Genomic DNA, 23,509 nt, shown 5'->3' with positions numbered 1-23,509 from the left:
TTTTCGTGTTTATGTGACAGGGCCTACGTATTCGCAGGACTTGTAAATCTCTAGTTATGTGCAATCTTTGCATTTTGCATAAATGCCATCTGAAAGGGATGTGGGCACATACAGAGAGATGCACACACACACTTTCATGCACGAAAACACGCACAGGCAGCTGCCACGTCCTTCATGAGCATGTGAATCAAGCTCCAACATCAGAATCCAACACAAGAGCTCCACCTACTGCAAGTGCCTCCTCTGTGCCCCTTCCTCCGCTGCTCAGACAGACAGATGAGCTCTGGGAAAATAGCAGCAGGAGACTGCTGTCCACATACACTGTGCAGCTCATTTCTAATCATTCCATTAAATTCCAAAGTAACATCTCTCATTGAACATTAGTGTCAGACTGAGGGAAGGCCAATCCAGACATGGCTAATAAGGCTGCAGCAGTCTGGCCTTGTCTGGCTGCCTGATACAATGTCAGCTGCAATGAGAGCTAAGCGCTAAACCCCCTCTCCCCTCCTAAGTATTAAGTGTGAAAGTCTGATGCCTGTTAAGCAGGGTCTTGCAGGAGCAGGGCCTGAGAGAAGTCTGCCTCACTGTCTGCCTGCTGGCCTGAATACACAACAGCGCTCCCTTGCAAAAACGCAAGGTCAATTCTGCAGCAGCAGTGAGACCAGGAGAAGAGGACCAGCATTGTAATTGGGAACTCAATAAAGGACATGTGGAAAACAACATAAGATGGTGCTGGAAGATCCCACCCACCAGGACCAGAGAGAACCCAGAGCAAACAATCTGTCTGCACAGCCATCCATAACCCTACACACAGTTTATACATCTACATCAGATGAGCTGCATATATTTAGAAATCACTAGTGCCACAGCATGAGGCTTGATGAATTCACCGGGAAACAGTCTCCCTTGTATTTTCAACAGAATTATCTGCAGCTCTTTGTCTGTTTATCTATTGCTGCCTTTTTTCCTCTGCCTCGCCACAGCAGCAGACATGCCCAGTAAGGAAACAGGGGCCCTCAATCTGTAAAGGCTGCGTCCCTCCTCTGCCTGTTTCATTTGCAGACCCGTGGCTTACAGTCTGACTGTCGCAGAGAAAAGCCATCTCCCTCACAGCATGGCTGCTGTTTCAGGGCAATGCCGATCTGCTGCACGCACCCCGACTTCCCGCGCTCCCACTGGGCTATTCAGGAAATCACGACTGATACTGAGCCGTTTGTCTCCCTTTTGTGTTCACCCCCGGTCACGCTGCAGCAAAAAACAAAAAAACAAAAGAGAGTGCAGCTTTCCCTCACCCCCTGAGGAAACACCGAAAATTATTTCTGTAACCCTCAAGTGTATACATTTTAGTGGCAAGCACACAAAAAAGGGAATAAAACCCAATTTAAAAGGCAGGCTCTGCAGGAGTGGGAGTGTGCCTGTGGATTTCTGAGGTTTTGGGGGAAAATTGGGTTCTCAGCCTGAGGTTTATTACTTTAAACTTCAGGAATTTTCTGGAACAAAACTGGTGTAATCATTTCAAACAGGCCAGTAAGAGATGATGACTTTATATAAACAGCAGAGGAATACAGTGAGGTCTAATCAAAGAAATACTGAAGGAACTAATGTGGGAGTTATACTTTGCATTTCTGTGGCTTTCCACTGTGACAGCTTTTGTGTCAAATGGCTTTGAACTACAGAGGCATGAGAACTGCATAAACAAAACAGGAACAAGGGATCATAGATTCATCAGTGGAGATTTGCTGTTGCTGGCTGCTGCACACATATTCCTCAGCCACGATCAATTATCCTGCCAAAAGAACAGGCCAAAGTGGCGGCTCTCACATAATTGTGGTTCATGAGCGATAAAAAGGGGGATAACCTGCATCACACATCCTTGTCTATCATGGCAGCTGATACTATTCAGTATGACTTCAGAGCAAAGTTACTTGCTGTTTGGATAGTGATGTGAGCAGGAGTGCTGCAGTGTTTCACTGATAAGAGTTTGGAATTTAGTTGGGATCAACACATTTTTTTTTTCATGGCGAGTTAGCTGCTGACCTGCCTCTGTGATACCAGTGATGTAACATTGTAAGGTAATCCACTGTTTCTCACATAAACGTCTATCAGACTCTGAGAAAGACAAAACAATGAACAATTACCCAAAACAAAACCCTGAAAAACCTCCAAGAGTCAGCACATCAGTGAGTTCCCAACATAATCAGAATGGTATTTTCTGCTGAGCACATAATAACACTCGGGCAAGGCTGTGAACTATTTCGCCATAATAAATTATTCCTGATGGATTTGTGCACCGCCAAACATCTCATTCCTGGAACAGATTGACTTCAAAAAGTTCAATTTCAATAAAATTAATTACACTGAGAAAATAACCATGTTTGTCTCTAACCTCAGGGAGCGCCACAGTTTCAAACAGTGTACAGGTACTTGTGTTATAAATGATGGAGAAGCAAATGAGAATTTTACGAGGCTTATTTTTTAGACAGAGAAGAGAAGAAGAGAAGGTTAGGGTGAGAGGTGCTTTTACTTGCCTGCAGGCTCACAGGATAGCACAATGTGAGCCAAAGAACAATACTAAAACAAGCAGCAGCTGAAGCACTACTTCAACAATGCTTTTTATCAAGCCTTTTTTTTCTCCATTTTTGTCCTGATAACTTTTCATTTATGATTGTAAAAAAAATCGTTAAGTGTAGTTTGCACTGCACTTCATGAAAGGAAGCCAAGCTTTTTGTGGGCCAGAAAGACTTGTGTGCGAGCTCCAAACAGCTAATGTCGAAATTCCCCCGAGCTGTCTTTTAAACACACGGGTAAATAATTTAGCACCGCCTGAACAAAGACTGAATCTGAGAGAGAGAGCGCTTGGTTCTCCTGCGTATGCTGCACTTTCTTTCCCCGTCCCACAAGAGGGAACAATGAGTCGGGCACTTCTCTCTCTGTTCGTGACTGAGAATTTTTCTGCTTTGTTTTGAGCTTTCAGGGTTTATTTTCAAACCGCAACCAGAGCTGCGGCTGCTGCTTCAGTCAGACTTTCTTCACTGAAACCTGCAGCACAAGCAGCATGTCAGCCTCCTGTTGACCTGTGGGTGGTGCTACATGACAACACATCAGGAGGAGGAGTGGGATAAGGAAAGCAGCGATGACTGGAAAGAAACACATACAGTAGCAGAATGATTCTAATCATTTATAATAATATAATAACTTTAGAATAATTGTTATAAAGAATTAATTCATATTTATTGAATCTGGATAGAAACTCTAAAAATGAGAATTAAGGAGAAATACTAAATCATGCATTTTTAGAGTTGAGTTTGGTTGGCAGTATATTAAGCTCTGCCACATGGTGCATCCAGTTTAGCTTCTGGCAAAGACATAGTGCATCAAGGACATCACTCCAAACAACACACTCTAATTAAAGGGTTATTACTCCACATCTTGGTTGAACACTAAAGTGAAATGTTAAGCTACGTTCATATCATATCCTATGATCGCAGTAACTATAGAAACTTCTTTTTGTTCACACCTACATTTTTGAGTGGAGTCAGCTCTCGCCCAACCACTCGTCTGTTAACTGCAGCAGCTCCTCTGGCTGGAATTGTTTGTCTGGCCTCCGCAGCAGTAACACAGCACTGAGCTGCACACACAGAGCTGAGGGGCTGTGTGGGGGGGCTGAGACTACCTCTGCTTGTAGCCTCAGGCAAGACTGGGAATCAGTTCAAAGATTCCCCATATAACTCTGATTAAAAATACACAATGGATCTTTTTAACTTTCATGGCTAATAATTGATGCGCACAAAGGCCCTCTTGAATTTTCCATGTGAAAGAGGAGCTGACATTCGAAAGGTTCACTGAATCTGAGCTTGTAGCCCTTCCTCCCTCGCCCCTCCCTCTCCGCATCTTCCTGCTCTCCATCTCCTTGTAGCTGCAGGCTAATTGCTGCGATTTTAGATGATTGTTATTAAAAACAGGCAAGCGGCGGCACTTTGCAAGCTGAATCCCCTCGAGGAGAGGCCCCGTCACACCAGGAGCGCCTGTGCATCCTAATGACTGCAATCATGGCTTGCAAGAGCGATGATGCCTTTGTTTTCTCCAGCGCTGTGAAGGAGGAGAGGTGAACGCACGTGCAACAACACAGCCCAACGCTCTTCAGGATAAATAAACCTGAAGAGAACAACAACAGCGGTGGTTTTTCTCCTTGTCTGAGCTTCCCGCAGTAGTATACACACGGCTGAGTGACTATTCAAGGAGGCACCCGCACAGTCACAACACACAATACAGCAACAACTGCTACAACTCACACATACGCAAATACACCATGTTTTATTTACATTAAAGGCATATATATGTCAAGAGGCTTAATGAAGCACAAAAAGCAGAATTTAAAATTCCTCTGCTGTCGACACTGGTAACATCATCATTTTTGTATTTTTTGTATTCGTATTGTACTATTTGAGATAAATGTCAACTATTGCAAAGGTCAAAGTCACAGTGTTCTGACAGTGGAAGTACTGATTCTACAAATTGAACTGTATGTACACGTAGCACTTTCAACATTGAAAGGACACATTTTAATTTAAGGTTTTTTTTTTAAATCTTAACACTCTATTAGAACAAAACAAAGATATATAACTCTCATCATTTCCATTTCCATTTTGATTTCAGCAGGAAACATAGTCTCTGTAAAACCCTGCAAATACTAACTCCATTTGTTCCAGTTACAACAAATGCTTCTGATTATTCTGTTGTGAAAATCCCTCAAGTAAAATCAGTTTATTTTCTAAAGGAAATCAGACTTAATTATTCTGAACAATCAGATATTGTTTCCATATCGTGCTTCTGTTATTTGCTATTTCATTGGTGGAACAAATTTGTGTAGAGTAAGAGTTTATTTAGAAATTGATTCAATTTTTGTTGGGTTTTTTAATGCAGCTCTGTTCATTTCAGTGAATGTTTCCTTTTTGCTGCCATCTAATAACCCTGAAGACATGCTCACACACACACACACACGCACGCACGCACACACACACTCACACACACTTGAGCACAGAGACAGCTAACAGTGGAAGTCTGCAGTAAGTAGCAGAGATTTAAGAGTGTGATTAATTAACTTGACTTAATCAATTCTAATTATCCAGCAGACTCGGTTCTGATGTACGACAGCAGGCAGCACAATGACTAACCACACCAGCATTACCACACAATTACAACGCACAAATTACAACTCACAGCAATCAGCACAAAAAATGACACACAAGGAGCTCACTTACAGCCACTGGAAGTGAGCACCGGGGCCAGCCGCTGATCGATATCAGGGCCATCTGCTGAGTTAGTACTTATGATAATAGAGCTAAGAGGGGAAGAACAAGGAAATACATAAAAAAGTGCTGTGGAAATACAAGAACTGTGGATGTGACTGAGCCAGTAATCGATCGATCATGGAGGTGGATAGGCCGGTGGGCACCTGTGTGCTTTGACTCGATCAATCAGCAACCTGCAGGAGAGGGAGTGATGCCCAAGTTTTAAGGAACACAAACAAAGAAGCTTTCCTCAGACAAACCACCAGGTGAATATTGACTTTCCAGTGACTGTCCATCAGAACAGGACAGACATCCACACATCCACAGAGCTCATGTGACTAGAGCAGCAATACAGGTGAGGAAATAAGTAAGGAGGGAAACTAAATGTGCCACTACACTTACAACCCATGCTCCTACAGTTAACCATTCTGGCTACAGCTTCTCCTGTCAGCCTCTGTCAGACAGTCAAAACCCTCAGCGGCCTGTGTGAAGGCACTGGAAATGTTGTTTGTTGTCAGATACTCCATTGCTTTCCTGTAAGCTCACAGGGTTGTAGAAGCGAGTGGATTTTACAGCTTGGCTGAATGCAAAATCATCTCACACACACACACACACACACACACACACACACACACACACACACACACAAAGAAAATACAGGACCTGTGGGCAGAGGGTCCTTCACAACACTGTAGCCTCCCCCCTGCCCATGCATAATGCATGAGAACATGTAAATACGTTATTCCGTGCATGCATTAATGATTATGGAGAAACTCGCAATCCAAGCACCAGGGCAATTAATAAAATATGGTGCGCAGATAAAGGCCCATACCTCCGCCGTCTCCGAAACCTCCACCACACCCTCCCCCCACCACTTGATCCGCTGAGACACATTTCATGCCAATTCTTAACCTTGTTTCATTTCTCTGCTGCTTGGGGGTGTAGTGCAGCTGGAGTAGAACTGAATAATGAATGGAGGCTATCAGAGCACCCAACTACTGTGGAGAAAGTCTGGTCCAGCAAGGATAGATATGCAGACACACACATACATACACACACAAACTATGGCTGTGGTCCATTGGATGCTCTGGGGAGGAAATGAGGGGTTAACTGGTCTCTGGGGAGCTGTGAAATTAGGGCTTCATAGCCTGGAGACGATGCATAAAATATCAGATCCTAACACGCAGACACAAACACGTTCATATCACAATGCACAACAGTGCAAATAGAGACTTTCTTGTGAATGCTGCTGGCTCACTCCTGCCTTACACCTCATGTCCAATGTGGTGTGTTTGGTACTAAAACAAGAACTCTGGTGTGAAAGTCTCTTCACAGTCAATCACAATTCTCTACTTTTACCATCTCAATATGTAATGTCGCAGTTTTTATAGGGATTTAGGGTTTGTGTTATTTCCATCTTTCATGAATGGAATAATTTGGACTTTTTGGAGATGAACATATTTTTAAGACAACTTGTTGAATTAATGCACAAGAACCCGTCCAAACCTGTTGTTGTTTCTATTTGCGCAGCTACAGGTTCATTCACAATGAACATGCAGCAATGTGGTACTTTTCTGTACATAAAAATCTAATCAGAGATAATCTTAATTCATGCACAGACTCTTTCTGAAGAACCTTTGATAAGTGGTAAACATATTCAAATATAATCAAAAAGCCCATAAAAAGAATTTTCAGAATCACATCTTGAAGCCAAAATAAACTATAAAGCACAGAATAGACCTAAATACAAAATTAGAAGAAGATGTAGTCATATTCTGTTACAGAAAACAGCAACATTTATAATTATGAATTCTTTTTTTTTTTTTTTTTGCTAGACAGTAAAAATGATGCTGTATGTCTTGTATCCAAATCATCTTCTCTCTCTCTTGTAAACTAAAGCAGCAACACCTCAAACACCTTTGGTCTGAAATTACTCTGACATTGTGTCTTGCCTTACCTCCACCCTCATGGTGCTGACAGATGAAACTCCAGTCGCAGTGAGTATACACTGCCAGCATTTGGACCCACTGTAACACAGTTTTCAACGGCCTCTCTGCTTGTATGTTGAATTGTATCTGAGTATAGCGACAGAGTGAGAGGAGGAGAGAGCCAGATGGCTGGGGAAAGTGAAAGCTCTGCCTCGTCTCCTCTTTGTTCCACTATGAGCTGGCCGGGCTGACAGCTTGTCAATCTGACCGACCGAAGGGACAAGATCTAGAGATGACAGCTCTTTCTCCTCATCTCTCTCTGTCCCTTTCTCTGTCATTCCATCACTTGTGTGTAACCATAAGCTGACCTTTCACCACCACCACCCTTCCCCTGTCTGTCAAGCACAAAACAGGCGAGAGCAGAGAAAAGGAGAGAAAAAACAACACTCTTCCCCCCGCAGCTAACATTTCCCCCTCTTCCAAGGGCTGATTTCAAGTGACAGTAATCACTGTTTATTAGCTCACTTTGCCCTTGTCAAGTCCAAGAGCAGCAGCCACATATTAGAGTGATTAGACAATTAGAGCCATTACGGTATAACACTGCCCAATGTCACACGTCACACATTACACTGTGAGAGTAGACAAAAACTCTCTTGCTTTTCCTCAATTACAGGCATTTCAACAGCTCTAAGCTGGCAGAAAATGGGCTTAATGATTGCAGCTAGTGTGCACCACTGCCCTATTTAGAAATAGACTGCATTTTCTGTTCAAATTAACAGTGCGGGGGGGAAAAGGCACAAAGGGGAATAGACCATGCTAAGTAGAGAGAGGAGAAGACCTGATGTAACAAGGCTTATGCTGCAAAACTAATTAACACAAGGCCCTGTGCTCATTTCCTAAAAATTTACTTAACACAACTCACACTGCTTCATTTATCTAAGCAAACGAGCGGAGAGATGTGCATCTACTTAAGCTGCAGCAGGTCAATTACAGAAGCTAAATAATTCACAGAACGTAATATTTAGGTCCCACAAAAATCCTATTTTAAAACATAACTCCAGCACTGAGTAAATGTTATCATAATTAGTATAATTAAAGCACATCATGTATTAATTATTACATGATAATTCCAGTAGAAATGGTTTAATTCTGCATTTGCCTTCTGAGACGTAGAGAGACATCCTGTGTTATGCAAATGAACAAATTAAGCAGTGAGGGAGCAGACTTAAGAATCTGTCCAGTAACAAGTCATGAAAAAAGCCTCGCAGGTCCAACAGAGAGGTGACGAACCATCACTCTGCTGAGAGAGGAGAAGAGAAGGGTGAAAGGGAAAGAAGGCGAGAAGATGAGAGGAGAGGAGATGAGAGAAGTGAGGAGGAGAGGAGAGCGAGCATCTGGAGAATGCGAGACATCACAGCACTGATGGTCAACCTCTTCTCTTGCAGGAGGGGTAAAAAAGGAGGGAAATCTGTTTCCTGTCATCTTCCATCTTGTCAGTCTTTGTTCAGACATCTTGCATCTCCTCCACCAGCTGTTCGCTGCCTGTGCTGACAGATGGCTGCTTCTCTTTGATATGTACTCTCCTCTGGCCTGCTCTCCCTCACACCCCCATACTGGGTAAAAGTTTTAGGGAAAGCAAAGCTGGAGTATGGACTACAGTGACTTTTCCTAAATGGAGAGAAAGCCAGTTAGTCACGCTGAGAAACTGTTGGCCATTTGTGTACAATAAACAGTGTTCCCACAACGTCCTGATGGCAAATTCTGATCTTCTGACATTATGCATTTGAATGTGGGAGCGGGTCCACGTGTGTGTGTAGATCTGTTATGCAGTGCTGGCCAAGTTAGACAGATTTTAAACCAAGCCTTGCTCAGGGGGAGGCTGCTAAAAAAAGCATAGGATTGTTTCTTTGGCCCACACCCATGCAGACTGGTACTGCCAGACAGTTACACAAGTTTATATTCAGACAAGAGGCAATTTTTGGGCTTTGCTCTCAAGCCATCTGCGAACATGTGATCCATCCCTCCATAAATCTGTGACATTACCATAGCCCACTCTGCCAGGTTGTCTCTCTGTGTATTCGTGCATTTGTGTGAAGCGACCCTTCCTTGCATGTGAGCGCACACATGGGACAACAGAGGGCTCTTTGAGCCAGGATACCAGGGCCTGCCCATGCAGCTTAGGTAGCTCAACTATGGGAACCATCCCTGTGCCCAGTCATCCAGCAGGCTGAAACCAGAGCTGCTCCGGAGCGGGCAGCAGACGGCAGGCAGGACCCGGCATTCCAGCGGGAATTTAACTGAGTCTAATGAACTCTGGGAGGACTCCTCTGAGGAGAACATGAGGCACACATTTGCTGTGCTACTCCACATACACATCAGTGCTATCAAGTTCACAGGAACAGTTTTCAAATATGTCATGGTCTGAACTACCCAAAATATATATTCACATTAAGCTCCAAGCACAAGGATGTAATTTTGGCAACATTACAAGAAAAGCTTGGTAAATCTTGGAGATATACTTGTTGATTGTCTAACGCTTAACAAGAGAGAAAATAAATACCGTCCTAATAGTGTCCATTAAATAAGAAGGTGAGGCAGCAGTCTGCTAGTTACCACAAACACTGGAAATAAAGGGACACAGGTGCCTGGCTCTGCCCAATAGTAACAAAATCTGCCAGAAGCATTTCTATAGCTGCATGATTAACATGTTATTTCTGGTCCATTTAAACCATGAACCAATACATAAACCACCAGTTTGTTATTTTATGGAGGTGTTATATTGCTGACTATTTGGCAAATAAATCAAGATGGAGAGTGGTATCAGTTCTCTCATCTTACTCTCCACCATAAGCAAATGCATGTATTTCCCAAATCATCAAACTATTCTTTCAAGAGATTGTCCAAATTATTGATTTTAGTGCTGAGTGGGTGACAGCATTTATTTTGGTAGCAGCAAATGCTTTAATACAACTAGGGCATGAACTGACTACAGAGGCAGTGAATATGCTTTGAGTGGGTTCTCTGCTGGAAGCAACAACATGAGACAATTACAGTCTACAAAAACAATAGATGGCCTTTGAAAAAAACATTCAGACCAGAAAAAGTACAAAGAAGGGGAAGAAAGGCATGATATATTGAAAAACTTGAATATCTGTAAACTGATCTTTTAGAAGTGCTGATTTAATACCAAACAGATTGTGTATTATGTGAGTGAAAACTGTGATTTCACTAAAGTGCCATAATTTATAGTTTGAGAACCATGATGTAGAAACTGAAATAAAAGAATGTGCCATTCTAGATACAGTATATGGATGTTATGGATATACACAGATCATCTTTTCCTTTATATTTTTTTTTAAGAGATAGAGATAAAGGGAGACAGACAGAAGCATACAGCCTGTGTGGGTGAAAGTTGTCTTTCCAGTTGGCTGGGCATCCAGTCACTCGCTCCATCCATCTGTCAGGCCTGTCCCTAGCGGCTACACTGAGGGCTCGCGCTCTCTCCCACTCTCCCTCGCTATAGACTGCAATTGCTCAGTGATCCAGACACTGGTCAGCAGCTCCCTCTCTCCGTTCTGTCTTCCACAGAGAAGGCTGGAGACCGGAGACACAGAGGCAGGCACTGCCTTGTTACAGCTCACTTACCATGTTTACATCCAACAAATTAACACAAACATGGCAGGGGGATATGAGATCCTGCCCGGGGCCTGAACCCAGCAGCAACTGTCACTTACATGACACACATATACACGCACACACAGCTCCTGTGCCTCACCGGCAATACCACGGCTCTATCTCTCAGATAAGTGCAGTGGAGCCTGTCACCACACTTATTATACTGGATGGCTACAAAAAATTATATGAAGCTATTAATTTGAATGTGGCCTTTAAAGATACTACAGTAAAAAACTAGATTAAGTCATTTTAAAAAGTCTGAGGGTGTCCCTGTTGGTTGTCCCCCAATGAAAGCTCTGGGTTTAAAGATACTTGGGACATAAAATGGGTGAAATTATCATACTGCTCTGACAGCCGCTTCATCTTTTTAGCTGCCAGATATTTTGGTCACACTGTACACTCGTCCACTTTGAAGCTTAACATAAGCAGGCGCACAAGATGCCCCACAAAACCACTTAGCTCTTCATGAACAAACATATCCAACAGAGTGAAAATCTGACTAGTCAAGCTACTTTACTCCCTCTAAGCTTCTGTTGTCTCCTCTGTGACGGAGGCTTTTGTCTGACAGATGTTTACAGGGGATGGGCGATGTTTCCTCGCTGCGTGCTGCCTGGGAAAACATCTGGAGTTTGCAGGGATTTACCAGTAATCCCCTCAGCAAGCTGTGGAGCACTCGCTTAGAATTTCAATGTGTCTGTAAAGTAAGCAAGCTTTTCTGGAAAAAGAGAAAAAAAAAACTGACAGGACCTGCTTTGCAACGAGCATCGCCAGGGTCAAAAGTACCGTAAGCCTCTTATCGCTCCAGCTTGAAAGCATAAATAAATTTAAACGGCTTGGCTAAAATGGCTCCAATAAACTCTCATTAAAGTCCACCAAGTGTGGATAGGAGGGCAAAGGGAAAAAAGTTTCAAGCAGATCAACTCATTCATTATTTGACAAGAAGGGAACCGCTTTTACCATTGGGATGGTTACACTAGAGGAATCTTCTGAAGCAGGAAACACAATTAAACGCAAGCAACAAACCTAAAAGCAAAACCAGCCAACAATAGTGTCCCAATAGACTTCTAATAGAGGATTGTATTCTTCAAGAAATTCCCAGAGCAGTCCACAAAGATTGCATAGTGTTGGTTTCAACGGTCTCCTGGAGTTTATGTTTGAAATGAGCGATGCCACCCAAGAGAGGTTTCCACACCATGTGTCTCTCATGTAACATATTGTGGTATCATCGGGGACTTCAATAAGCATCCCTTAATGATAACCCAAACCCCACTCTGTGGTCTTTACACTGATTATAGTCATTATAGTTACCTCCTACTATTCAACAAACAAGGCTGGAGCACAGGAACAGTAAATACAGGGTCCATCTACAGCCTTCCCTCTAAGTGGGGGGTTGGAGAGAGGGGCTAAATCTTAGTTTGACCAAATCTCAACAGTGTCTGGGATTTAGCCAATTATTTGTAAATGAATCATCATATGTAAATGATATATTATAATTGCAATGAAAATCTGAGTTATTATAGACATTACTATTTAGAATGGCAGTATTTTGTTAGAATTAGAAAGCTTTATTGTCATTGCATAAATTTGTACAACGAAATCCAATATCTGTTTGATGGTTTGAATTGTCTTGAAAACCTCGAGTGTGTCATTTTGTAGAAAACAGTCTGAATTATGAAATTTGATCCAAACTAAACAACTTACAGGTAAATATTGTGCTTTGTGTAGGACAGAGTAGAAAACACACAAATCTACTAACCACATGGACTCACTGTGTCTACACCATAGAAGGCTTTTCATCAATTTACTGTACACATACCCAACACAATAAATAAACAGATGTCAACCAGCATCAGTACTGCCAAGTATAAGCTGAGTGATAAAACATTCCTAAAGCAGACTGAAGCTTAGTATATATTAGATGTATTAGAGGGTGTGGATGAGACCTGCCAATACATATACTATATGTTATATGAACTATGTAAATGTTATATAAACAGTGGTGGGACTTAACAACATTTCAGAGGGAAATATAGCACCTTTACTCCACTAGGTAGATTTAACAGATGAAGTTACTAGTTAATTTTCAGATTTGACATATTTTAAAACAGCATGATGATGGGCATTTCAGATATCTATGAGTTGTCAGGTTAGGGTTACTGATTTGTCCTCCAAACTTCTCAAATGGTTTTATTTATATACATGTTTGAGGCTCAAAGAGGTAAAACAACCCACCCAAACAAATATAAATACATATTTGTACAGCTTCTTATGAGCTCCACCTCGACCAGCTACAACAGTAGAATGCCACTTGCATAAATATAATTTATCAGTGACTTACTTGTGCTCATTTGAACAGATTGTTCATTTTATTGGTGCTTTGACTGTATAGAGTCTCTGAACCTCTCTGTAAACTACATGTCCTGATGTTTATGTCGAGGCAAGTATTCCTGCAGAATGAATACTTTTATTTTGGAAGCTTTCTGTATTAATTTCTGGTTCATCAGTCACTCAGTACTTTATTAGGGGAGCATTTTCACATTGTCAAACCGGAAGCTTCTCGTGTAAAGGATTCAGGTAATCCTTTAACTGTCAATTGATTGTACACTGCCTGGAGCACATTGAACATCACACTATGAAATAAGAATAATACAGATGTAACCCCAATCTAACATTTGTGCACTAATAATTTGTTACTTTGCACAAATGCTTCTTTATTGTATCCTCCTAAAAAGCAAAGGTCAAATGGCCCATAATGTAACCGTATCTATCTGAGTACAGACAGAGAGTCCAGAGTTACCAGACCAATCACAGGGCACTTAGTCCGTGTTGGACTGAATTAGTCCAGTGTGAGTCAGGTCGCTGTTCGCCCTCTGTTAGTCTGGTGCCCTAGAGTTGGCCCACTGGGGGGTCCTGGCACTGGTTTAGGGAACAAAGAGCTGCGAGCAGACACTGAGCGGGACTTCAGGGTTGTGTTCTCTTCCCACACGGAGGAATGTAACCCACCTCCAACCTCCCCCTCTAGTCTCTTGCTCCCTCCCTCTCGTACCCTCTCACTTGAGGACATGAGCCCACACACAGGGGTAGCAATTACCATTTCTCCGGACTTGAATGACCCTGGGTTGTTGACCCAGAAGCCACCATATTTCATGTCCTCCTCACCCTCTCTCTTCAGAGATGGTCGCAGGTTGGGGGAGAAAGGAAAGACAGCCACTCACTCAAAAATGGCAGTGCTTGTTTAAGGTCACTCCCTATCCGCATGCTGCTGAGAGCGTGCCTGTCAATCACATGTAATCACACAGAGGCTGGCTGCTCCTGAGGCGAGACAGCTGGGAGCAGGAAAAGCAGACGGCTGCATAAGCCCTTCCTCTCCTCCAAAACAAACTCAGCTTTCACCCCAGACCCCTATAAGCACTGACACACACATCCTGCTCGTATACTCTCTGTGAACTGACCAAACAGGCAACGAGGAAAATGGATAAAGAAGAGAAAACCCAAGCCACCTTGGAGTGAGGATCAGTGCAGCTAGACTTGAAGCACCAGCTGATCTCACCGTTGAATTTTTCATATTTTTGAAATGGAAATACTTTCTGCCTCTGCAACTGTTCCAAGTAGTGAAAATCAGAGATATGTCTGATTCAATGGGGCTTGTAACGACTCAGCTTGACCTATATGGCTTTATTTCTTCCCTCCCTCTCTAAGAGATAACTGGAATCAGCCAGCCATCTTCTGTCCTTTTCTGTTTCACTTCCTACTATTATCCTCCCGCATTTTTTGGATCTAATGTGAAGTGGAAATGTTCTCACTTAACTCTAACCAAATGTAATGGGACCAGAAGTGAATGGAAGATAAGGGAGCATGGTACTGAACTCCTTCTTCTACTTTGACACCAGACACTGCTAGCGAACACCCGTGCTGTTGTCATGGTTGCTTTAACTTGTCTCAACTGCTGTGTAATAGTTTAACATTTCTTCTTTTTTGACGGCTCATCTGGTGATCAGCATTACTCTACTGGTTCCAGTCATCACCAACATTGCAAAAAAATTAGAGCTTTACATACATACATGTTGTTTTTATGGACACATGCTATTTTAAAAGATGATAAAAATGTTAAGAGCAGTATATATGTGTCTATCGTTATATGTCAGCTCTTTATGCAGCCAATCTGAATATACATGGCTGTGAATATTTGTTGGTCTGCAAAGAGAAAATCAGTCTGCTTCTAAAGGACAAAAAGAGCAGCCATCTTCCCACTTTTCAACCTCAAGACGGCTCAAGTACAAAATGGAAGACCAGATGGAAACGGAGCACCTCAGGCACCAACAGATGCTCCCAAGAGGCCACTTGGCGCATACTCACATGCCCACCATTATAAGCCTGATTAAGGCAAAGCCAATCAAACGCACACTGTTGTTCCATATTTTTGTTGAGCCAAATGTTTGGACGAAACTGTGAAGTAAAGCATGAACAGTAAACAGAGCTCTGCTGCGCTGTGTTTTATGTAATGAGATAGCTTTATCGATCCTACGGGGCAGACACCTGATGCTAACAGAAGAACTTGATCAGTGTACGGGGTCACCAGCAAACCGTCAGTCGGGACTGAAAGACAGACCAGGCATGAACAACAGCACTGTTTAACGGCCGGCCGGCTCACTGACTAGATGGTCGCTGGTGGCTGACGTCTGGCTGATTGACTGTTGCACTGGCTGAATGACTGGTTAACTGACTGAAGGTAATTGCAACTGTAGCTGTTTTTGTAAGCACAGTGGAGAACATTTGGGGAAGGTGCCACAGGCTGGCGTAAAGCTTGGCTTTCACGGTAGAGTGCCATCCACACAGAGGAGTGACACTGAGGACGAATGTCCGATCAGATTCAATCACATTACCAGACAGTGACATCACTAACTACATTAAAGCTTCAGTACTGTGCTACATCACAGCTCCGGCTCCTGCCCTCATCATACATTAAAAGAGGAGTTTCGAAAATGTGCAAAATATTATGCAATCAAAGCTAAAATAATTCCAAGATGATGTATCTTCTATCACATTATCTTTACACTACATTTGTATTTAAATTGAGGACTTCACATAAAAACCAGGCACAATACAACCATCCGCATACTTGTATCACAAAACTGTGTAGCCTGTTGATCTAATTACTTGATTCATTTAACAAAACAATGTTTTCATTTCAAAATTAACACTAGAACACATGTCAAGCACAAACATAGGAAATTCTATTGAATTAAATTACATTAAATTGTTTTAAATTCTATTAAAAGTTAGGGCAAGCTTTTTATTTTGCTTTCAACTTCCTGTGTTGCATGACATTATTTAATTAACTCAAGATGTGTCCAGTCAACAGTGTCGGAGCAAGTCCAAGCCAATCCATATGAACCCAAGCATAGCTCAAAAGCCAACCAGGGAATTTGGCTTAAGCCCTGCAGGTATTCTACAGGTAGAATGGGTCTTATTAATATGTATTAAAAATATATATATATATATCTACAATGTTTTGGAGACTACAGAGTCTCACTCAAATACAGACAACAAGATCACTGGACACAAAGGCATATATAAAACACATGTTTTGTAGATGTGGCTTAAGGGCTTAAGATACATTTGCAAGGATGTTCTCACTGTAGCAAGCAGAGTGATAATAAGCGTAGTGTAAGTGTAAACACACAAAACTGTCAAACACCATGAGATGTAGGCAGTTTGCATGTGTCTTAATCTGCTTTTCAATGATGTGTTTGTGTCTGTGTTTACAAAAAAATTTCTATCAGCAGCCAGGAGTCAATATTCCCATGGGCTAAATTGCACAGAACATTTGAAATTTAAACTCTACTTTACCACAGGCCCATAGACACAAGTTCCACTATGAATTTAAAACAAGTGAAAAACAGATAAAGAACGTCTGGAAAGTGTTTCCATGCACAGCAAAACAATGAAATGTTTTCATGGGTCATCAATATCATATGCTAGATATTTGCAATGCAAGAGACTGAGTACACAAGTCATGCCACTGAGTAAAAAAAATATCTACATGTGGACTTACCTTCTCATTGTACTTGAACTTGACATAGAACCAACTGGACTTGATCATCCTTCTCTCCTCTCTTCCTGACTGATTCAGCTTGCTGAGAGAACGTCTACGTTTCCTCCACAGCTGAATGTGCAGCGCCTGACACTGAAATGCTTCTGCTACTTTATCCTGACGCTCTTTGTGCTTGTTCTTTCTCTCTCTGCCTGTGACTTCAAGCCTCTAAGCCTGCTACCGTTTCTTTCACTCCCTCGTCCTCGTGGTGTAGTGTGGTCTGCAGTGTGTGTGTTTGTATGTGTGCAGTGTGTGTGTGTGTGTGTGTGTGAGGCTTGGCGGGTTTGGAAGGCTGACAGAAGAGCTCCTCAGATGGGCTTCAGCTGTGTTCAGCAGTGGTGGCAGATGCCAGCAGAGAGAATGTTTCTCTTCTGAGTGGGCAAACTCTAAAACCTGAAGTACTAGCCTCCCTCACTGCCCTCTCCCTCTCCACTTCTTTCTTATCCCTGTCTGTCCTCCGTGCTCCTTTCTCTTGTTCCTTTCATTTCTCCCTTTTCTAGCCCTTTATTCACTCGATGTCTCCCCCCAGTGCTGCCCATTGCTCTTTTTGTGCTCCGTTAAGCTCTTTGAGTTAGACCTTGTTTAACCTCCTTCTGTATCTATTTCAATCTTGCCTCTCTGTGCCCTCTTTAAAGTAACATTGTCTGCGTTATTATTTCTACAGACAACAGCCCCTGATCTTAGTCTGACCCCGAAGGCACAGCGTTCTTATGAGCCAAATAAACACTGACAGCTGGAGAAATGTAAGTCATACCTAGTTCAAATTGAATAGAAGTCATGGCTGGACCATAAATACTACATATTTATATGTATAAATTCAAAAATGCCAACCACTTGCATTATCATGAATTTGAATCTGTTTGATGCATTCTTAAAACAACCAAAATTATTATCATCAAAGTTCATTATTTGTATTTTTCAACAAAAGGGGCCCGGTTTCCCAATAAAGATGAATTTAAATGAAATTTAAAAGTACTTATACACATTTTCCTGAAACAGCCCATATACCTGCACCTGTCTATGGTAGGCAGAACATTATTATTAAACTAAGTCTATGTGGTGAAAATGTTGGCAACCTATGACTTTTCTACAAACTGAGCAGACATTTGCAGGTGTTTATAGTCTCTGAAGATCCAGTGTTCTCTCTCTTTCAGCTCTGTCTGGGTCTCCTCCAGCCTCGGACATGATTCTTCAGTTGCTAACTGCTCCACTCCAACTTTATCTTCCTGTTTGGTTCTGAGTTGGTTGTGTATGATGCAAGAAAACAAAAATCAATTATCTCTGGATTTGACACTACACACATTAGAACGATTGTTAATATTAATGTATGAATTAGCGGCTTTACCTAAAAAAAATTTCCTGAGAACCTTGAATATTCATGATTAAATAAGCAACGATCAAAGTCAATACAAAGTTATGAGTTGAGGGCACATGTGTGTCGTGGGGCTGAGTTACTAACGAAAAATCTTCACATCGAACAATATTGATCGTTATCGCAATACTTTTTAGTTAAAAACTCCTGAGTCAAGGTTGATTTATGATATATATTTTTTTTTATCTGAGGCAGATCAATTATGTGTTATACCTCCTCAATGTACTTTCACAATGCATTAACTTACATTGATAGACAGACTTGTGAAACCAGGTGATTGCTGCATGGCTGATAGGAGCTTCTGAATGATGGCTATCCAGTGCTATAGACGGTGAAAATCTATTTTTGATTGACAAAGCTATTTAAAAAAGCAAAAAACAAGCACTATCACACCCAGAACATTATTAAAGATGCAGTGTTTAACAGTCAGAGTTGTCAAAGCCATTATTTCCGCATTTGAACATCACCCTAGAACATTTCCTGGTATGTTACTCAGGGTGTGGTGGTTGTGTTTCATTTGTGAATCTCGTGATATTATATGATGCGACTGTGACTTGTCACTTGAGATATAGCACAAAAAAAAAATCACCTTTATTGTGAATTTAAAATATAAATTCAGCACTGCCTCTAGCAGTAACATACACTGTGCTATTTAATAGAACATGTAAGGGTAGTTCCACCATAACATGTTTAATCAACTAAATCACTATATAAACAAAGCTGGCAGTAAGAACGCAGGGTCCCAGTGGGGGGCAGCAAACTTGTTCTTATCAAATCTTGTCAAATAATGTTCATATGAACTAGAACTTTAAAAAGCCAGTCACCTACTGTGAAGGCTTAAGGACTAAAAAGGCCACATCAGCCAGAGCAGAGACTGGGCCACCCAGCCAATGTTTACATTCTGCCACTCCCCTCGGTGCACAGAGCCCAGATCCCATACACACAACACTGCTGTGTATATAATCCTGTCACCTTTGACTATGGCTTGAGATGTCTGCCAGCTAGAATGGGCTTGTGTATCCCACAGGATTTAGCCAAATTTGGCAGTTCCTTAGTATATCTAATGGAACCTCTCTATCATAGGACAGCAGAGGATTATAAACAAAAGCAATCAGACTCACTAGTGCCAATAACTGTATTAGCATCCATGGAAACATAACCAAGCCTTTACTCTGGGACATAGTTCGGTACCAATAGAAGAAAAAAACAAAAAACAGACAGAGTCCACCCTCAATGCTTTCACAACATGAAAGATGTGATTTCTTGGTTCATTGCATCTCTTACATGATCCATGCTTATCAAAATGGGGCTTTAAGGAGGAATTGTGTAGGATCTGTATAAAGTGATCTCTAAAGCAGTTCTTACATGAGAGGCAGTTTGTGTAGGAAAAAATCTTTAAATTCAGGAAAGGGCTCATGATGTAAAAAAAAAAAACTAAATAAATTTAAATATAGTTGTATCTGATATTTTAAGTTTTTGTCTTTATGATATCACTTAGGGGCTGTCAGCATTGGATAGATGGATCTCGATAAAATAATGGAAGTTGCTAGTTGTTAAGGTAGCTGCAGTTTTGGAGCACTTACAAAATCATTAATGTAGAAAGAGACACCATACTAGTTACTTATAACTTTTGCTTCAATTGAAGTAAGAGATTTTCATGGAATAGAAAAAAAAAGGTAAAAAAAAAGGGGGGGAAAAATCCTTATTTTCAGATCTACAACCGACCAGATAAAAGTCATGTACTATTTATTTCGGTCTTCTCCCCCCATGAGTCTTTAACCCGCCCCTCTACCTTTTAGCATCCTTCACTTTGGATTCTCTTTTCAGAGGCTAACAGTGACGTTTTGTCAGGAGGGCAGCAGTTAGTCTAATCAAAAGAAAAACAAACAGCAGGTTTCCTTGTTGGGGGTTGCTTCAGGCTGGTTGTATTTTGGTGTGTGGGCTGCTGTATGTTGTTTGCTCCACTCTCTTCTCTTCCTTACTCTACTCTTTCTCTTGTCTTCTCACTTTCCACTCTCCTCATGTCACCCACAGGGAGCCTGCAGTGCTATAATGCTAAGTGACAGCCTGCCTGCCTGCTCACTTCCCACACACACATGCCTACGCTTGGCCATGTCCCCCATGGCCATCACAGCGCCTGGATAACAGAGCTGCAAGAGCTCGGAGGGCCGAGATCCAACAAAACAGAAAATAGTAGCCCAGGGTCTCATTTCACAACTTGCTGGAGATTATAAGGTTAGCATGAAATCCTTTTGAATGCCCAGTAAGACAATTAAACATAGTGTGCAAAGAGATTATATCAAAACAATTAACTTCAGGGGCAGCAGAGTGGAATAATGGAAGGTTAAGGAGCATTGTTTCCACATGGCTTTATCAGCAGGCAGTGGGGGCAGAGGAGGAAGAAATTGGTTTTCATGCTCCAGTTTCTGGACAAGTATCGAATGCAATGATATGTCTTATAGATGCATGTGGGTTGATTATATGTTTCCTTTTGATTTCTCTCTTGGTGAAGTCCTCCTTCCCAAAGGGGCCAGATAGAGAAGCAGCTTGGAAAGCTTACAGAGGCCCTGGAGCTGCCTGCCTGCACACACATCCTCCTGCCGGAGGCACTGTTTCTCCTGGGGTTTAACACAGACCTGAGTATGAGTGTGTGAGAGTGTGTAGTATGGACATGTCTGTGTCTGCGTACTTGACATCTGTGGCTGCACATGCTCATCCAGGTGTATCCTTGTGCATGACATGAGGGAATGTGAAACCTAGTAAATTTCTGTTTGTATTTGTTTGTCTGTGAGCTCACAAGCAGCAGACTCCTCTCCCCACCCCACCTCCTCTCTCTTCCAGCTACAGCTGCCCAGATGTTCAACCCCTCTGAGCTACAACACCTCAGCCCTGTTTCAATTTTCCATGAAACCCACTGGCACGAAATAAGGACTGAGAAAAAAACACATAACCCTCCTGCAATAAACGACCTCTACTTCCTTAAACGCTCTTGGAAGTTACTTTAATCTATTAAGCTCTGGGGGTTAACACAGCTCTGTACTGCTAAGTGTAATACAGACTCCTTATATAACCAAAATATATAACATAAAGTAAAGACAAGAGGAAAGAGGGGAGGGCAACATTTTAGATATTTTTATTTGAGTTTATCTCACCTCAGGATTCCTCTAAGAGGAGCGGGTGAGGGAAGGAGTTATGACAACTACCTGGCAGATGGTCTTAGAAACTCCTTCTCCTCCTCTGAGAGGCAGTGGCCCGACATGGCATCACAAAGTGCATGTTTCCTCTCTTCCTCTCCGCAGGCTGTATTGGCCAGCAACACAAAGACCATTTCCTCTTCTCTACACACAAATATTAGAGTCGAAGCCTAGTCTCTCTGATGGGCAGATAATACAGTCCCAAGTCCCATATAGGCCACAGCCAGGAAACCACGTTAGTCTGCTCCCTCCTCCTGCTAATACCAGGGATTATGGCACAAGACTGTTTTGGCACAAATGCCTTTAGCTGAAACGCAGTGAGGGAACTTGTATTAAAGTCCATGAGGTGCAGCAATAACCTTAACTTCTTCTTTTCGGAGGGCTGTCTACCGACTGGCAGGAGATGAAATGTAAAAGACATTCATTATTTAAAAGAAAACCCTAACCCTTAATGAAATAATCCACTTCTTTCACAGTTACTTACCTGGAAAAATCGATTAAAAAATACAAGCTTATATTATCAAAGTAATCCTTCCAGTATAGCGATGGAGATATTTCACTGTGACTGACAGATGCCAACCTTGAAGTGGCGCTGCAGGGAAAGTCAGATGATCTCCTAAGTCAAATGTGTCAGTTTGGGAACTATATGCTTGTCTGTATAAAGTCTCATGTCAATCCAACTGAAAGCTGTTTCAGTCTGGACCAAATTGGTTGACCGGCTGACAGTGTTATCACTAGAGTCATAATGCTAGCACAGCTAAAAAATGCTGCTATTCTTTAACCAATGCGGCAGCAACAGCATCACAATAAATGCTCTCTGCAACCAACCAAAGGAAATATCAAAGCTGCAAGAGAACGCTTCATTAGTCCAGACTGGACAAACTAAACACCTTTTGAGTTTTTATGACAACTGAAGTTACCACAGGTTCTTTTTCATGTTTGGAAGGAGAGGGTGAGGCGAGGGGTGCTCAGCTGCAACATGCAATTTCAACACTAGATGTCACTAAATTCTACACACTGTACCTTTAAGATGATACCACAAGTAAGGAAAGTTTCTGTCATTAGTGGTTTTACTTTTTCCATTCTTTTCCCTGTTATCACAGCAACGATGACCACAAAAGCTTGCTGTTAATTTTATTATCATGTTAAAACATCGGCCTATTTGGGTTGAAGAAGGTTGGTTCTTCATTTGAGCAATTTACATTTTTATTGTGAAGGTGAGAGGGCCATTTGACAGATGCTTAGAGTTCTTGCAGGAGTCAATTAAAGCCCACTGTTACCTCTTCGTGGAATCGTAAAAGGTGGGTTGTCCTCACTACATAAGTCAGCAGGCGATTTGGACAGGGATCAGGTTGAGCAGGAGAAAAATAAGCTCCAGAGAGGAACAGGCAAGAGAAAACGGAGGGGAAATGATTCCATGTTCCAATGACTTTCAGATGCATGAACCAATGCCAACTCCATGATGTCTGAGTTCACCTCCTCCTTGTCTGAATGCCTTCGCACGCATTCGCCCTCTCCTCCCTTCTACGAGGGAAGCAGGCCACAGACCCAGCTGTCCCAGCATTGGTTGGTAGACAGATGAGATGAAAGCAGGAAACAGAGATAAACACAGACTAATTGCTCACAGAGACTTTGGATGGGTGAGTGGTGGTGGTTGTGGTGGGGGGCTGTTAGTTGTTAAGCAAAGGTTCAGAAACAGGATGGCTGGGAGTAGACTTGGAGCTTGTCTGCTGCTGGGTCGACTGATCCTAGCCAGGGTCCGCAAATCTTTTGCATGTGCACAGACAACAACACTTCCAAATCATTACCAGAAAAAAACGATGATTTAACGAGGAGATTAAAAGGATGAGGAACAGATGAAAATCAAGAGTCATGAGAAGGAGAGTATAGAACCTTCTGGCAGTGAGAAAAACAGCACACAAAGTTGTTTAATCACAGCATGGATTTCAAGTTAA

At 42.0% G+C, this 23,509-nt stretch overlaps 1 protein-coding gene across 15 annotated transcripts in view; it reads right to left on the bottom strand.

The window, feature by feature from the left end:
* auts2a (activator of transcription and developmental regulator AUTS2 a) overlaps positions 1-23,509 on the bottom strand; it is a 285,358-nt gene that overhangs the window by 168,978 nt on the left and 92,871 nt on the right. The window contains exon 1 of one of the 15 annotated variants that reach the window (XM_069539838.1): positions 16,950-17,131. The exons of 13 other annotated variants lie outside the window; for them this stretch is intronic. In XM_069539838.1, the coding sequence (XP_069395939.1) occupies positions 16,950-16,997 (48 nt within the window). In that variant the 5' untranslated portion in view covers positions 16,998-17,131. Of the gene's footprint in view, positions 1-16,949; positions 17,132-23,509 lie in introns of those variants that run through there. One more of the 15 variants, XM_069539837.1, reaches the window with a different exon arrangement.

The sequence above is a fragment of the Paralichthys olivaceus genome, chromosome 15 (assembly GCF_024713975.1).
Source record: "Paralichthys olivaceus isolate ysfri-2021 chromosome 15, ASM2471397v2, whole genome shotgun sequence".
Lineage (NCBI taxonomy): Eukaryota > Metazoa > Chordata > Actinopteri > Pleuronectiformes > Paralichthyidae > Paralichthys > Paralichthys olivaceus.
The sequence above is the reverse complement of the archived record's forward strand: the minus strand, read 5'-3'. Positions and strand labels throughout refer to the sequence as shown.